Source organism: Candida metapsilosis (assembly GCF_017655625.1).
Source record: "Candida metapsilosis strain BP57 chromosome Unknown scaffold7, whole genome shotgun sequence".
Lineage (NCBI taxonomy): Eukaryota > Fungi > Ascomycota > Pichiomycetes > Serinales > Debaryomycetaceae > Lodderomyces > Lodderomyces metapsilosis.
In genome coordinates, this window is record NW_027138165.1 from 717,738 (window position 1) to 734,176 (window position 16,439).

Consider the following 16,439-nt stretch of genomic DNA (forward strand, 5'->3'; position numbering starts at 1 on the left):
TCTTTCACCTATGTCTTGTGCTTATATATGGTAGCTTTCGCAAATCATCATCAAAATCGAGAAAAATCAATTCCTAGCCTTGAGTAGAAACACTGTTACATCAAGTAGTTTCCCACCGCAAGCATTTCACAAGGCATATGAACTATCTTGGGTCTATATTTGCATTATCATCTTGTATATAAACTTTACAAAATCATGTCATTTACGTTTCAAAGTGGAACGCCAACGGCCTACAACACAAGCAATTTTCAAGCGAATACCAACAAAGAGTTAAAGCCAACATTGACAAACGGAAACACATTAAATGGAACGACGGCCTTTAATAGTAATGGAAGCCAATTCGGCAATGCCATGGCATCAACGGATCAGCCTTTCCGCCCTATGAGAAAATCAAAAAAATTTACAAATGCATCATCCGACTCAAAAGATACAAGCCAGTTTACAAATAGCAAAACCTCACCAAAGAAGAGTGACAAACAACCATCTGCTCATTATCAAAACTTTTCAAGCGAAGAAATTTTTTCAACGGGGCCATTATTTGCTAACCCTGAAGCATTTGGTTTCCAAAAACTGCAAAAGAATATACCACCACGACCGACTCCCAATTACTTCTTAACTCAACCAAAGTATCTCAGTACTCCCGCTTTTGTACAAAATGATTGGGACAAACAAAACCAAATCAAAATGGAGCAAATGGAAACAGCAAACCAAGGTAAAGACTACCAAGGGTTATATGAAGATTTACAAAAACTTCGAGAAACGGAACGGAAAGAAATGGAAAGTTTGGGGCTCGTTGATGCTGAAAATACAGCAAAGCATTTAAACGAGGCGATTGCATTCCAAGGAACATGTCTGGACATGTGTCCCGTATTTGAAAGAGTACGAAGACAGTTGGAAAATAACGTCAATGTATTGGAGAGGGACCCACTGACAAATAAGATAACAAAGGAGAAAGCCGTGAAGGCATTTTCAAGACCGGCCGCCGGTCAACCACCACCACTACCATCTGAAGTAAGGCCGCCTCATATTTTAAAAAATACATTGGATTATTTGATAGACAATGTGGTTGATAAACTACCAGAATCACACTCGTTTTTATGGGACAGGACAAGGTCAATTAGACAGGACTTTACTTATCAAAACAGTTTTGGGCCAGAAGCTGTTGATTGTAATGAAAGGATTGTGAGGATACATCTTTTGTCACTTCATATAATGGCAGGAAGCGATGTCGAGTTTTCTCAACAACAGGAGTTGGAACAATTTAATAAAGCTTTACAAACTTTAATGGAAATATATCAGGACGTCAGAAACAATGGAGGTAGCTCGCCGAATGAGGCAGAATTTCGTGCTTATCATTTACTTAGCCATATTCGTGATCCAGAATTAGAGAGGCAGATACAAAATCTACCAGAACACATTTACCGTGATGAAAGAGTACAATTGGCGTTGAATTTGCGAAAGATCATTTCACAGAATAATATTGTTGAACGTGGTGTAACTAACTTAATTGGTGCATTGGATTTATACGTGGAGTTTTTCAGAGTTGTATACAGTGATGCAACTCCATTGTTAATGGCGTGCTTACTTGAAACCCATTTCAGTGAGATCAGATTTTATGCGTTGAAAGCAATGTCGAGGAGTTTCCATACGCGTGGAAAACCTTACCCAATGGGTACTCTTCGTAACTTACTTGGATTCGATCTGAGTGACAAGTTTATGAAGTTTTTAAAGTACTATGAGATTGATGTTGTCATTGAAGATGGGGAGACGTTGGTTGATTTATTTAATAAGGATAAACTCGAAAAGCAATATAAACTCAATTCATTTTACGAGAAACCAAAGTATCCGCCAGTGTATTCGTCGCAATTAGACCGAAAGCTAAAAGGGACCGACTTGAAGAGAATCATCAATAGCGGTAGGCCAAACGTGACCTTCCACTTGAAATCGAAGAATAATGTACTAGCTCCAGCGAAAAGAAGTGTCTCGAACCCTGTTGCTAATAGGTTTTCAAGAAAAACTTCGACATTCCCTGCAATAAGTCCCGTTGCTGATGCATTTAAGCCAGCTGAGGTTAAGTTTTCATCACCGCAACCACAGAGTGCAGCACAACCTCCTCCAAATAATGCTTTTCCGCAACCACTGACATCCGCCGCACCCAAGTTTGGCTCAAAAGCAACCGCGCCGTTAGCATCACAACCTGCACCATCATCATTCCAATTTGGCACAGCTAGTGGAACCAATAATAATGCAATTGCGCAAACCTCGACCAGTTCAAAAGAGAAAGGCATCGACAAGCCAAAGATAGACTTTTCCTTTAGCAAGCCATTTGCAACTCCACAGGTTGGACTTCCCCAGAAGGAAAGTTCCATTCAAGTGGAAACAAAACCTCAAGTAGCTTTTTCGCTTGATCAAACTAAACAGACACCAAAAATGACTACTCAAACCCCTATTCCTGAAATAGAGCCCCCAATATCGGCAAAGGTTAGTAATAAGTTGGCCGATCATCGTTTATTTGGAAAGGCAATAGAAGAAATTGTGCGTGACTGCTTGGTTAATACTGTCGATTTGGAGACAAAATCGATTTTGGGGAATATTCTTTATAGACACAATGCAGAAGTTCAGCGTCTCAATATAATCAAAACTTTGGAAGAAGAGTTATTTTCAGCATTTGTTGCAGAGAGTGCATATCACTGTACATTGGATGCTGCCGCTGCTTATATGCAAGATATTTTTGTCAAGAAACGTGCAGCTCTTCGGTTTGTCAAGAGGGCCAAAGAATGTGTAAATTCATACAGGTCCAGACAAGCTAAAAGGCTTGAGCTTCAATCAGTTACATTTGGAAATACATTACAAAGGCAATCGAGTACTGAATTGTCTAGTCTACATTCCATCGACAAGAAACATAGGCGAGATGCAACACAAGTAGATTTTGTGAAGAAACAAGCGGAGATGAAGCAATTGTGGGAACCTTTGGATTTGAAGAAATTTGGTGACACGTGTAACTCCAAGGTTTCGCTTAGCATAGCGCAGGAGAATGTGAAACTCAAGTGGTTGTTGGTGGTGGAAGATTGGGAGAATGAGTATTCAAAATGGTTGATAGCTAAGTTTGGGTTGAGGCCTAATTTAAAAACTATGGTGTATGAAAACAATGTGGAAAGTGATAAGGTTGATTTGAATATCACAAGTTTTCCAAGAAAAGAATTTGTCACAAAGGACTTTTTTCAAGACTGCAGTTTTATTTTATTCGAATGTGGATTGTGTTCAGAGTCCAGTGAAGGCATTGAACAAAAGTTAACAAGAGATGCGAGGGTTTTGAAAAAGATAATTTCAATGTGTGAAAGGTGTGGGTTTTATAAACCCAGTATTCTTATACTATTTTGGGATATCACGCAATCAGGAATGACAAGTGCTGAAGCTGTAAATTTACTCAATTTGCAGCAATATGCTTCTGCAAAATCCTTAAAGAATCTTATATTTTTGCGATATGGCCAATGAACGAGGAAGTATCAGCAATGTACTTTCCCTGTCGGTGAAGAAAATGGCAAAGGATTTTGATGGCGAGCTCAGTGCCAGAGGAATAAAGCATGCTATTAAATCAAGAGAAAAACAGAGAATTAAACAAGAGAATCAACTTTTGAGCAATCAACAGGCAAAACTTGCGCCCAATAGCATTCCTGAAAAGAACAACAAGATGATGGAGAATGCAAAGAAACTTGAAAGATACGACTATCTCAATCGCACAATCAACCCATACCCTTCAACGAGACTTGCAAATGCAACTACAAATAGCACTGACATTGCAAACAGATCGTTGGCCCAGATCATTGCTCAGCGTGGGAACAAGTACAATTCTAGCATTATTAGTCGAGATTCGACAATATTAAACACATCCTTCATGTCCAACAACTCCATTCCAAACGGTTTTGGTAGAGGTGTAGTACAGGAAAGTACCCCAAATACATCTTTCAAGAGAAATTTCATGGAAGATGCTGAGAACTCAACTGGTGCTAATGATGACAAACTTACAAAGTTGCGCAGATTAACCGCCAGTATTAAAGACAAATATCACAAAAAGGACTCAAAAGACAAATAGAATATTTTGTTACACTTATGACTTTGTAATAATACACTTCTGAGTAAACCTGCTCTGTGCTATTTTCATAGTTGTGTTTATACAAAAATAGAATAGATTTTTACTTTAATTGTTTGTAGTGTTAAAGCCGAAGTTGGAAAATTCTGTTCCATTTATTGCCGTCACTAAGAAATTTTCTTTCTTTTGTCTTTCTCTCATTCTCTCTCCGTTTGTGAGATAATTTTCTAAAATTGAAAAAGACCAACGAAAACAAAAATCATCTTACTCAAAGCAGAAGCAGAGCAAACGTGATCGGACACATACACCATCAAGTAGGTGAAAATACATTGAGACTGACACTTTTAGTATTATAATAGAGCCTACTAGACACAACAATCTAAAAGTTATTTGATTTGATCTGTGCTAAATTTTTGAGCAAGAATAACAATGGATCTTTTAAAAGACGCTGCTAAGAATTTGAACCTTTATGAGGTCAAAGCTTATGTGCGTAAAGCACAGAATGGTATGTATTTCATCATAGAGGAACCATTTGATGTATTGAGGGCTCTTTACTAACATATGATTATAGTTGCGATGAATTACACCGAGATAGAGTCAAAGGTGAGGGAGGCTACAAACAATGAGCCATGGGGTGCACCTACCACGTTGATGGCACAAATTGCCTCAGCAACATACAACTATAGAGAAAGAGAGGAGATTTTGGCATTCATTTTCCGTAGGTTTACCGAAAAAGCTGCTAACGAATGGAGACAAATTTACAAGTCTTTACAATTGTTGGACTATTTGATCAAAAATGGTAGTGAAAGAATTATTGATGATGTTAGATCGAATCTTTCTTTGATCCAAATGTTGAAATCATTCCATTACATTGACTCCAAGGGAAGGGATCAAGGTATCAATGTTAGAAATAGAGCAAAGACCTTGATTAATTTGTTGAATGATGACGCTCTAATTAGAAGCGAAAGGAAGAAGGCTAGAGCAAACCAAAAGAAATTTGGAGGTGTATCATCAGCTGCATTTGGTGGTGCTTCATCAATCGGAACTGGCTATGGAGGAGGGTCATCCACATTCACCGATGTTGATGATGATGAATATACTAGCAGAGTCTATGGTGATGGTGGTGTGTACGGTGAGAGATATGATGATCCAGCTTCGGCATACCAAAATGGGGCAACCGGAACTAGTGGAGATCAATTTGAAGAGTATGATGTGCAACCTACTACAAAGACAGCTGTGTCAAAGGCAACCACCAAGGCTTCGAGAGTGAATGCAGGTGCCGCAGCAAAGTCAAAACCACAGCCTAAGGAACCTGAAAACGATCTTTTGGGTGACTTGTTAGGTCTTGATGATGCTCCAAAGAATGCTGGAACTAATGGCGACGACGACGATGATGATTTTGATGATTTCCAAGCTGCTCCTTCACAACCTCAAAAGCAAAACAATTTGTCAAGCAACTTGTCCAGTTTATATCACCCACAACAGCAACAAACAACGACCGCTACTCCCCAATTTCAGCAGTTCCCTTCTCAACAAAATGTATTCTCTGGAAGTTCAGGGCTTACATCTACAGGAAGTTCATCCACAGGACCAGCTAAATCATCTACCTCCGATGATGCATTTTCATCCTTATTCCTGTCAGCAAAGACCAAAAGCAGTGGACATAAACCAAGTGGCTCCCAATCAACCTCTGCTAAACCCTCTTCCACTGCTGCCAAATCTACTCCTACACAAAACGATGATCTTTTCGGCGATTTTAGTTCAAACAGTCAACCCAAGCCCGCTACACAATCCAACACGAACAACAACAATGGAGGCGATGTAGATTTATTGAGTTTCTAGATAAAAAAAGAAGTAGTGTTTAGAGAAATGGTATTTGTATGTTTCGTTGTTTTAACCAACCTCAACGGATTGTTTGACTCGTTTTTTTTCATGTTGTCAGTGTCGTAAATAGTTTTGCGACAAGATATCAAAAGATAAGATAGGCCAACTCCGACGCAAGATCCATGACACAATGTGTGCTCCATACAATCTCAAACCGACTAAAGGTATCCAGATAATAGATATGCGTATTCTTGCTTTCCGTAATCTCCGTCGTTGTCACCAGTATCGGCTTCCTCCAGAACCGTTCTTTACATTCATACCTTGAAGGTAGCGAGCAGGTAGCGCATTCTCTATGAAGCTGCAAATACGGCTATAAGCGAACAGTCGCAAACGCTTAATCTCATTTACTTGTGAATGCTCGTTTATCCAACGAGTCGACGAAGGCTGATTAGTTTAGTACTAATAGTTTTGAGGCTCTGAAATGCTGAAAAAGCAAGCTCCATGGTATCGCCAAATCGGAAATATTTATTCTTTCCTTTAAAAGTAGCAGTATTAAAAGGAACTAATTGAAACGTGGAATTTGACTCCCAAACTTGATCAACTCCAACAATGGACCTTTCAGACCTACCAGTACAAGTTCTCTGTAAAATCCTTCCATTCGAGAACTACTTACTTGACTTACCCTATGAAACCATCATTCCATGGCTAAACTTAATTCCCCAAAGAGAACTGTTTCAACTTTTGGTTGAAAATGGCCTAAGTCAATTCAAAATAAATTCCGAAACCAAAATCGTATCAATGACAACATTATCAAATAAGGAAGTTATCCTTCGTCGAAGACAAAAGTACTCAGCTTACGATTGGTGGACAGCACTTTCTCGCAAGTTTATGCAAAAAGTGTTTATATCATTTGAAACCAATCCAATTGATTCGAAATTTTACAAGTCTTTTGTCATTTATGAGCTTAAAGACGTGAGGAGATTGTTATTGGAGTATTACCCATCCAGTCCGTTTTTATTTATATGGAATGGCAGTGATATACCGGCCAATTTAGTTCCATTTTGGATGCATTTCTTCAGCCTTGAGAAATATAGTGTGACATACTATCATACTTCACTTTCTTTCCCATCGAATTTGGATGCAAATTCCCAGTTTACGACCTTTTTCAATTACAGATTATATAACCATAATCCAAAAATTAATAGTTGGCTACGTGAACAACGAACAATGACAATGTCGCGTATGAAGAATATTAAAGTTTCAGTAACTTTGCTTCAGCTTATAAAGATTCGTAATCAAATAAAATGTGGACGGGCTCAAAGAGCGGTTCGGCCAACTCCTTATGTATTACAAATCTACATAACTTCTGACAAAAGTGATGATTATTATTTTGCAGAGTTTGACGCAACCTGGGTGAGCGATATATTCAAACTCAAGAAAGTCGAATGTTTCATTTTTCATTATTTCAATCCAGAGACTACAATTATCAATCTACAACAAATCCTTCGCAAAATGAGACACTTGGATCGTCTTGAGCTAAGCTTTGGAAACTTAGATATAGATACGATTCCAAAGCTAGTACCAAGGTTCAATGTAGTATATGACTTGAAAGTCAAAATACATAGGCTGTGTTATCGTAATCTCCAATTGAATGGAGAAATCAAGGAGAATTGGCATGTGTTTTATCAAAATGAGGATTATGTTGTATTGTAGTACTGGGGATTTAATATCTCACCCCAACGGAAGCTGTATAAAGTATTGAGAGGATTGTTGTGGATGATCAGGTGAGCTTGCTATACAGTGAGTGCTTTCTTTGTAATTTATTGAAGGAGAAAGTTTTCAAAAATGCAAATCTTGGAGGAGGTCAGGATCACATAAAAGCTACAAATATTTAAATGTTGATGAATTATATTCGGTAAAAGGAGCTCTATTTATATTCGCAAACCTCTTATATGTAACACCATATGTTACTATGTGATACACATTGCGTTATTTTCTGATAACACCATTAGTTATAGTTCTTGGTATCACTCCACTTATATCAGTAATCACACTATAAGAGATCACACTATATGGAATCTCGCTATTTATTATCTCAAGATCCTACATACAGCCTCATTGAACCATAATCAGTACGTATCTGTAATACAATCATTTATTATAGCTCTTGAATAAGGCTGCAGCATTATCACTTCACAACAAGGACAATGTTGTCATAATGGATACGTGTCTATTTCCAGAGCTAAAGAGGAAGAAGCGGTAGATGGTGATCGCCCAAGTGCTTGAACAACAGAGGAAGAACAAGTGCTGCAAAAAAAAAAAAAACTATCATCCTAAAGAAAAAAATTAAAATGCTCCATGTGGGGATTGAACCCACGATCTTCGCGTCTCAAAAGACTTTGGTACAGTCAAGTCCAAAAGTCGGAACTCGCCTATAAGCACGACGCTATAACCTCTTAGCTAATGGAGCGTAAAATTTGGCAACTGCGCCAGATACCAAATTCTTGGTACGAAATACGTCTTAGGACAAAGCAATGGTTTTATTTTAGCCCCCTAAGACGCATAAATTTTTAGGGGGCTTTTACAAAAAAGTTGTCTAAACCGCTATTTATCGCATCAGCAAGAACACTTCTTGAACTTAAAACAAGTCGTTCATGTTCAAATCTGTATGAATTACAGTTTACAGCTACTCTGAACTATTGCATGGTGAGAAAATGTTCAGTTCAACAGCAAAAGCTCATTTGAGCGATTCTTTTGATAGCCACAAAGTAAATTTCTAGAATAAACCCATTGAAATGCTTCTTTGAACTATTAATTACCTTCTATTGCCCTTTTATTGCTATTCTGGAGGTGTAAAGAGTCTTTACATTCAATGTAATTTTTTTTGCTCAGATTTGTTCCAAAATTATAGCAAATTATGATTCATTTAAAAATTCATAAAACCATCCATGAGATCACAACCAAAGTTGGTAAGTTATACTTTACAGACTGTAGTTTTGTTCTTTACAAATGCCCATTATTGATTTGCTTATTGAACAGATATCCTATATCTACATGTTTGAAAAGGGATGTCGAAATAATGTTTCGAAACACATTGCACTCAACTGACGCATGCCCGCACACATACGTTTGTTGTTCATGTAAGTACATATATCCTCCACCGATATACCATAATCAATAGGTTAACTGAAAGGTCCTCGTGAATTGTCTGTTTCGATTGAATGTCTGGACCAAAAAATGTTCGTACTACCTGCAATAATTATAGAAAATCCCCAGCAAATCCAGGGCACCTGACCAAGCGATTGAGTAGATTACAGCCTGCAGAATTTGCTCAATAATTTACTCTGAAGCCGCTTCTGTCAGTGATTTTCTTTCGAAAATTTCATACTACGGCCCAAGCTAGCAAGTCAATAAATAGCTAACTACAAAGAGGTGCATATTTCTTTTACCGATTGAATTCCTGGCCGCAACACCTCTCAAAACATCCTGAATAAAGTTCTCCAGCTGAGCTTTCGCAGCCACAATCAATTTGTCTTCTCTTTTTTCAAGCGAGATAAAATTTCTTTGCGATGAATTTTTTTTTTTTTCTCCTTCTTCATCGAAAACCTCATCTCACGATATGGCAGACAAGGTCAGATACTACTTGGAACAATCGGTTCCTGAATTAGAAGACCTCAAAGTCAAGGGGCTATTTGATAAAAATGAGATCACCATGATAATGAGAAGGAGAACTGATTTCGAACATCGAATCACTGGACGTGGAAGTCGACCAAGAGATTTTCTCAAGTATAGTGAATTTGAGAACAACTTGGAGAAATTACGTAAGAAGAGATACACCAGGTTGAGTAAAGTGGGATTAATTGATACAAAACCGAGTTTAAGTGATTGGGCTGGAGTTCGTCGAATAATGTTTATCCTTGATAGGGGTACAAAGAAGTTTCCTGGTGATCAACAGTTGTGGGCGGAATACTTATCGTATGCGAAGGAGAATGGAGCAATCAAAGTTGTTTACAAGATCTATTCTAGATTGTTACAATTGCAGCCGCGTAATATTGATGCTTGGTTGTCGGCAGCCAAGTATGAGTTTGAAGTGAATGCAAATGCTAAAGGTACAAGATTATTGTTCCAGAGAGGATTAAGGCTCAACCCAGAATCAACTACATTATGGTTGAGCTATGCACAATTTGAATTGACGTATATTTCAAAGCTTCTTGCCAGGAGAAAACTTTTGGGGTTGCTCACTGAAACAGAGGAAAAGAAGGAAACAGATGATATGATGGTTTTACCACAAGCTGAAACGACTCTTAACCTCCCTGATGCAGACATGAACATGCTTGGGAGCCCCGAAACAAATCCAGCTTTGAAAGGGGATGTGTTTTTGGCAATCTTTGATGAGTGTGTAAAAGCCATGGGCTTTGACGTTGTTGAGAAATTCCTACAATTAATTGATCAGTTTGGGGAGTTAGATAGGGATTATTTGTACAATCATGTTCTAAACTACATTCAAAGAGAGTATCCAGATGACATAAGGACAGTTTTTATTGACATAACGTTGCCAATACGAACAACTAATGACGGTTTGCAACTCTCAGTTAACAAGTTTTTGGCGTACAAAGCCAAGAGTCCAAACAAGGAGCTAACCAATATGTTCGTCAACAGATTGATGCAAATTGATGGCAATGAAAAAGTGAAATCATTAATTCAATCCATCATCAAAAAGATCAATCCCGTTTAGATTCCGCATCCAAGGGAGAATACCTATGCTTTCTCAATTTCAGACTAATCCAGTTGTATGTAACTATGAGTACCAATGTGGATGTAACAACGGATGTTAAACCGATGTAGAAGTATAGTAACTGATAACTCATTGGAATAAAGTGAAATGGGAACTTGTAAAAACCGCCATCAAAAGGCAATCTATTTTCTCTTTTTGTTGATCCTGTAGGTTGCAACAGATCTAGCCACCTCACTGCAAAGTTCAATGTAAGCTTATCACCAATGACTACTCTAGTAGTGTTTGTCCCTGATCCATATGCGATTGCACTGATAAATGTATTTTGATCGGCATCCTTGCTTGCTGGTTTAGTGATCAACACATTCATGGAATGGTCCACATCGATATGGGAGTCAGTTAAAGTACCTCTAAAGTTGAATGTGAACGGAACGTAAGCACCTCCTTTCTCTATAGATGCAACCTCCGAACTTAAAGGTAATCTGCAACTGAATGGGACATCTTCATGAAGGTAAAGCTGAAACAAATGAAATAACTCATCAGTAAACAGGATTGTACAGTTGAAGTCCTCATTGATTCCATACTTCAAACTCAATGGCTTTTTTGTTTCCTCACATATTGGAAATGGTCCATACATGATTCTATTTTTTTGATCAAACTTGTGTTCACCAGAATCGATATTACGTTGTATACAATCGAATGCAACTTCTTGTCCAAAAGTATAAGGCTCATACTGAGGGAGCTCTCCCTTAGAGTCTAATGGAAACCATTGAATAGCGTATGCGGCAGGTATTATAAATGGTAGGAGCTTCATCCCTTTCTGCTGTGTTGGGAAAAGATGTGTCAATTTCGTTTGTCTATTTCGCATTCACAAAGAAAAGAGTGTTTTCAACAACAGAAAGACTCTACACGCCTAGAATGATTACCCTTATTACAATATTTTATATTTGACTATAAGCCTATTATACAACGACTTCCCCTTAAAACTCTAGTTTCTCTTAGCGAAACGTCTTGGTCCTCTTTGAGATGAAATGTTGACAGTTTGCAATGGAATCTTGAAACCCAATGATTTAACCAAGTCAGCGGTTTCAGCATCAACTTCCAATTGACCGTTGGTGTGTGACAAGTCCAAAGCGGAAACTTCTGGAACGTATTGATCTTTTCTTTCTCTTTCTTCTTCTTGCAATTTGAAGGAGATACCTCTAACTGGACCCTTTTGAATTCTCTTCATCAAGTGGGTGGTGTAACCAGCAATCTTGTTTCTTAATCTCTTGGATTGGATAACGGCGATTTCTGAGGTCAATCTTTTGTTGGTTTCGAAATCCAAAGTCAACTTTGGGTAGAATCTTTCGATCAAAACTTTAGAAGCTCTCTTGACAGTCTTTGTTCTAACACGTCCCTGGAAGATAAAGTTAGTAATTGTTATCAATATATCAAAGTGGTGGTACATTCAACATTTCATTTTGGTTGTGGAGAGGGGGATGTCCTTTGTAACGTAGTCGTTTTGCTCAAACTGGTTTGCTTCAACTCTTCCCATGGCTCCACATGTGCTCCTCATTGTCGATGTTAATCATAACCACACACTCAATCATTATGACATACCATATTTGCTGGTTAATCTCTATTTGATGGATGTTCAAAAGTAAACTAGAATCACTATTTCTATGTTTGATAATTCTCATTTGGAAAAAATTTCATTCTTTCTTTCGCACAAGAAGTAATAGCCCTAAAAATGTTTTTAGTCACATGACAAAAGTGACTTTTAAAAAGTGGAACATCACACACGACTATCTCGCATTGAGCCGCATACATCATATTTTGTTGAACTCAAAACATTGGAGAACTAAAGGGGGGAAACTTTCATCGCGTTTTAAATCCGATACCATGGATTCACGAAATAAATTATTTCATTGCGATGTTTGCTCTACGGATTGCACAAATCGTATAAGAGTACAATGTGCTATATGCACTGATTACGATCTATGCGTCCCTTGCTTCGCAGCTGGACTAACGACAGGGGATCATAAACCATGGCATGATTATCAAATAATTGAACAAAACACATACCCCATCTTTGATAGAAATTGGGGAGCCGACGAGGAGCTATTGTTGATACAAGGATGTGAGACTTTTGGGTTGGGAAATTGGGCCGACATAGCCGATCACATCGGTAGTCGATCGAAAGAAGAAGTGGCTGAACACTACTACAAGATTTACCTTGAAAGTAAGGACTATCCATTGCCGGAAATGGACAAGGATTTCACTTCAGTGTCTCCGTTACAGTTCCTTGAAGAAAGAAAGGAGAGGTTAGAGAGAAGACGGAACATGCCCTTACCACCACCAAAAGGTAAACCAGTTGCTTCAGTACCACTTTGTCACGAAGTTCAAGGATTTATGCCTGGTCGGTTGGAGTTTGACCACGAGACAGAGAATGAAGCAGAGATTCCTATAAAAGATATGATATTTGATCCAGATGACCTGATAAATGACATTGAATTGAAGTTAACCATTCTTGATATATACAATTCACGATTGACTACAAGGGCTGAACGGAAACGAATTATGTTTTTGAATAATCTTCTTGAATACCGAAAGAATATAACTAATGACAAGAAGAAGTCCAAGGAAGAGAAGGACCTACTTAAAAAAGTAAACGCGTTTATACGGGTTTTGAGTCCAGAAGACTTTGACACCTTCACGCGTGACCTTCTCACAGAGTTAAAGTGTCGCATTCGGATACAACAACTACAATCATGGCGTCAGCATGGGATAACTACACTCGAAGATGGTGCCAAATTTGAGAAAGATAAAGTAATTAGAAGTGCACATTATCAAAGGATGGGCAACGGAGCGCTTAGTGCTAGACACTCGGCAACTCCAGGAATCAATGTAAACGGCAAAAAGTATCCTTCTCCACAGCCTGATTTCAAACCGAAGACACCAGTTAATAGAGCACCTTTGGATATAAGTCATGCGGCAGATTTTGAGCTTCTTTCACCCGAGGAAAAACAATTGTGTGCAACTTTGAGAATTTTACCAAAACCATATCTAGCAATAAAGAACCAGCTAATGAAAGAGGCAGTTAAGAACAATGGAGTGTTGAAGAAAAAGGATGCTCGACAAGCTTTGAAGATTGATGTGAATAAGGCCTCCAAGATTTATGAATTTTTTGTTCAAATGGGATGGTTGTCACAAGGGTAGAACGGTTACACTGTGAGGTTGAGGATATCGGAAAAGGTTTTTTTGATATGGTCAAACTTTTCACTCAATTGGGATTTCTCAGCACTTAACTGATTAGCATATTTGTTCAACACTTTGTTCAACATATCATATCTCATATACAACTTATACCTTTCAACAATTAGTTGATTCATGAGTTGCCTCTCTTGTTCTTGTATAGAATTTAATTCATCACACCATGTAATAAAGGAAATATTTGAGTCTAAATCTATTGGACTTTTCACACCTTGGGATTTCTCTGCAAAAGGACTATCCAATGGACACGAGTTGTCAAATGACGAGTCATGATTTTTAGTCATTGTAATCTCCACCTGTCTAATTCGCTTAGTATACCCGGTAATATCCATTCTCTTGTTCAGTGATACCGAGTTGAGGTGTAGCTGCATAGAGTTTTTAAAGTTTGCAGTGTTTTCATCGTGTGACAGATCTTCTTCCAACGGAGTTTCCGTACTTTCATCAGAGTTGGAGACATCAAACTCAAGCACATTAGTCTTTGGAATCTTGACCATAAACTGGTTGGCTTTCGAAGGGATGCCCTTTCTTCGTTTGATTACTTGTAGGTGGTCCGTCATACTTTGGTTGCAAAAGTGAATATGAGGAAGACCAAATAAAAAATAAACTTTACAGTTATATCCCTTTAAAAGAGAGCTACTATTGAAGATCTTTTCACATTAAATGATGATTCTATAGGTCAGAATATCATATACCTACAAAGAAAACTTCCACACCACATGTACCCTTCATTTCCTAATTACATCCATGTACGTGTGTCACAAGAGATTCGTATCGTGCATCTTTTCTTTTTTTTTTCTTCCTTTCCCCCCCCCAATGGCAATTGAATAAAAACAGCTGATTTTGGAAAAGTGCGACACACAGACACACAAAGAGCAAAAAAAAAAAAAAAAAGTAAAAAATGGAGAGAGGATTTATATAGATGCGCGACTAAACAAAAACGTCAGAAAAACCAGAAAAAAGTTTCCATCTCAATTATATAATCAAGTCATACTTTCGAGGTTCAGCAATTATCAAATTCCTACCACTCCTACAGCTGTCAACGTATAAGTATACACTGCAAGAATATACTTGAACTTTTATCATTAATAATACTCTGCTTCTGATTAAACCATGGAGACCAAAAACAATGTCGACTATTTGCAATTTCAGTCTGAACCTTCTGGAAGACACAAGGGAAAGAAACATATAATTATAGTAGGAGCTGGTATAATAGGTGTCTGTACAGCCTACTTTGTTGTCAAACACCCCAAATTCGACCCTGAAAAATATCACATCACATTGATTGAAAGTAAGCGAGTTGCCGGGGGAGCTAGTGGTAAAGCTGGAGGTCTACTTGCTTTATGGGCATTTCCCGAACAAATTGTGTCATTATCTTTCAACTTGCATCAGAGTTTGGCCAATGAGTATAATGGAGCGGAAGAGTGGGGGTATAGGCGATTAACCACCGTTTCTTTGGAAGGTGATATAACCAACGTTAAGGAGTCCGATGAAGATGAAGGAGAGAACAACCCAGTGGTGGATAGGAACAATATCTTTAAGGATAGCTTCAAGCAAGCGACCGCACACGATAGTGACTCCTCATCCTCAACTAGCGAAAAACCACCTAAAAAGACAGCTAGAAACACTAGATCGTCTTCAACTGTACAATTGGAGCTGTCGAAGAACCCCCTTCCTTCAAGCTTGAACTGGATAAATTCAGCACTCATTGACAGCTGTACCTCTTTGGGGGGCACTGATACAACCGCACAAGTCCATCCATATAAATTCACAAATTTTATTCTTAGGAAAGCGGTTGAATGTTCACAGGGTGCATTGGAATTAATTCTCGGTAAAGTTGAAGAAATCACTTATTCAGAAGAAACAGGAACTGCTACAGGAGTCGTATATCAACCAACATCTATCAAAGATAGTGATAAATACCAAGACAAATTGATTGAACTAAATGCCGACCAAACCGTGTTGACTGTTGGACCTTGGATTTCAAAGATTTTACCTGATTGCCCTATATCTGGATTGAGGGCACATTCAATCACTATTGCACCATTCAAGGACCAGCCTGTTAGCCCGTACGCTATCTTTACTGAACTCAAGGTTGGTCGCAATTCGTACATTTCACCAGAGATTTACGCTAGACAAGATGAAGTTTACGTTTGTGGAGAAGGGGATAGTGCAGTTGATGTGCCTGAAACGACAGACGACGTTGAAGTTGTGAGGTCAAAGTGTGATGAGCTTTACAAACAGGTGAGTAAAATATCACCAAACTTGAAAAAGGGTCATATATTGAGACGACAAGCTTGCTATTTACCGGTATTGGATGTACCTTCATCTAGTGGACCTTTGATTGGTGAAACAAATGTAACCAATTTGTACCTAGCATCCGGCCACTCGTGCTGGGGAATAAATAATGCTCCAGGTACAGGCAAGATAATGAGTGAATTATTGATGGATGGCAAAGTCAAATCCGCTGACATTTCAAGTTTGGACCCCTCCTTCTACTTTGACGCTAGTGTCATTCTAGAAGACTAATTGGTCTTTTTG

At 38.3% G+C, this 16,439-nt stretch overlaps 10 protein-coding genes across 10 annotated transcripts; 7 read left to right on the top strand and 3 right to left on the bottom strand. All coding sequences in view use genetic code 12, as the record gives it.

The window, feature by feature from the left end:
* Positions 1-195: 195 nt before the first annotated feature.
* SAC3 (Sac3p) lies at positions 196-3,495 on the top strand (the record flags this gene model as incomplete). Its single annotated transcript, XM_067693988.1, has 1 exon — positions 196-3,495. The coding sequence occupies one exon, from the start codon at positions 196-198 to the stop codon at positions 3,493-3,495; it is 3,300 nt and encodes a 1,099-aa protein (XP_067546354.1).
* A 43-nt stretch (positions 3,496-3,538) lies between these two features.
* On the top strand, positions 3,539-4,093 carry I9W82_004872 (SAC3; the record flags this gene model as incomplete). Its single annotated transcript, XM_067693989.1, has 1 exon — positions 3,539-4,093. The coding sequence occupies one exon, from the start codon at positions 3,539-3,541 to the stop codon at positions 4,091-4,093; it is 555 nt and encodes a 184-aa protein (XP_067546355.1).
* A 426-nt stretch (positions 4,094-4,519) lies between these two features.
* Positions 4,520-5,932, top strand: ENT3 (Ent3p; the record flags this gene model as incomplete). Its single annotated transcript, XM_067693990.1, has 2 exons — positions 4,520-4,595; positions 4,662-5,932. 2 exons carry the CDS (start codon positions 4,520-4,522, stop codon positions 5,930-5,932), a joined length of 1,347 nt encoding a protein of 448 aa, XP_067546356.1.
* A 591-nt stretch (positions 5,933-6,523) lies between these two features.
* On the top strand, positions 6,524-7,627 carry I9W82_004874 (uncharacterized protein; the record flags this gene model as incomplete). Its single annotated transcript, XM_067693991.1, has 1 exon — positions 6,524-7,627. One exon carries the CDS (start codon positions 6,524-6,526, stop codon positions 7,625-7,627), a length of 1,104 nt encoding a protein of 367 aa, XP_067546357.1.
* Positions 7,628-9,533: 1,906 nt separating this feature from the next.
* On the top strand, positions 9,534-10,649 carry I9W82_004875 (snoRNA-binding rRNA-processing protein; the record flags this gene model as incomplete). The annotated part of the gene is made up of 1 exon (XM_067693992.1): positions 9,534-10,649. One exon carries the CDS (start codon positions 9,534-9,536, stop codon positions 10,647-10,649), a length of 1,116 nt encoding a protein of 371 aa, XP_067546358.1.
* Positions 10,650-10,693: 44 nt separating this feature from the next.
* I9W82_004876 (uncharacterized protein) lies at positions 10,694-11,460 on the bottom strand (the record flags this gene model as incomplete). Its single annotated transcript, XM_067693993.1, has 2 exons — positions 10,694-10,712; positions 10,880-11,460. The coding sequence occupies 2 exons, from the start codon at positions 11,458-11,460 to the stop codon at positions 10,694-10,696; spliced, it is 600 nt and encodes a 199-aa protein (XP_067546359.1).
* Positions 11,461-11,634: 174 nt separating this feature from the next.
* RPS17B (40S ribosomal protein eS17) lies at positions 11,635-12,461 on the bottom strand (the record flags this gene model as incomplete). The annotated part of the gene is made up of 2 exons (XM_067693994.1): positions 11,635-12,034; positions 12,457-12,461. The coding sequence occupies 2 exons, from the start codon at positions 12,459-12,461 to the stop codon at positions 11,635-11,637; spliced, it is 405 nt and encodes a 134-aa protein (XP_067546360.1).
* A 69-nt stretch (positions 12,462-12,530) lies between these two features.
* On the top strand, positions 12,531-13,847 carry ADA2 (chromatin-binding transcription regulator; the record flags this gene model as incomplete). The annotated part of the gene is made up of 1 exon (XM_067693995.1): positions 12,531-13,847. One exon carries the CDS (start codon positions 12,531-12,533, stop codon positions 13,845-13,847), a length of 1,317 nt encoding a protein of 438 aa, XP_067546361.1.
* Positions 13,848-13,852: 5 nt separating this feature from the next.
* I9W82_004879 (uncharacterized protein) lies at positions 13,853-14,458 on the bottom strand (the record flags this gene model as incomplete). The annotated part of the gene is made up of 1 exon (XM_067693996.1): positions 13,853-14,458. The coding sequence occupies one exon, from the start codon at positions 14,456-14,458 to the stop codon at positions 13,853-13,855; it is 606 nt and encodes a 201-aa protein (XP_067546362.1).
* A 553-nt stretch (positions 14,459-15,011) lies between these two features.
* Positions 15,012-16,427, top strand: I9W82_004880 (uncharacterized protein; the record flags this gene model as incomplete). Its single annotated transcript, XM_067693998.1, has 1 exon — positions 15,012-16,427. One exon carries the CDS (start codon positions 15,012-15,014, stop codon positions 16,425-16,427), a length of 1,416 nt encoding a protein of 471 aa, XP_067546363.1.
* Positions 16,428-16,439: the final 12 nt, after the last annotated feature.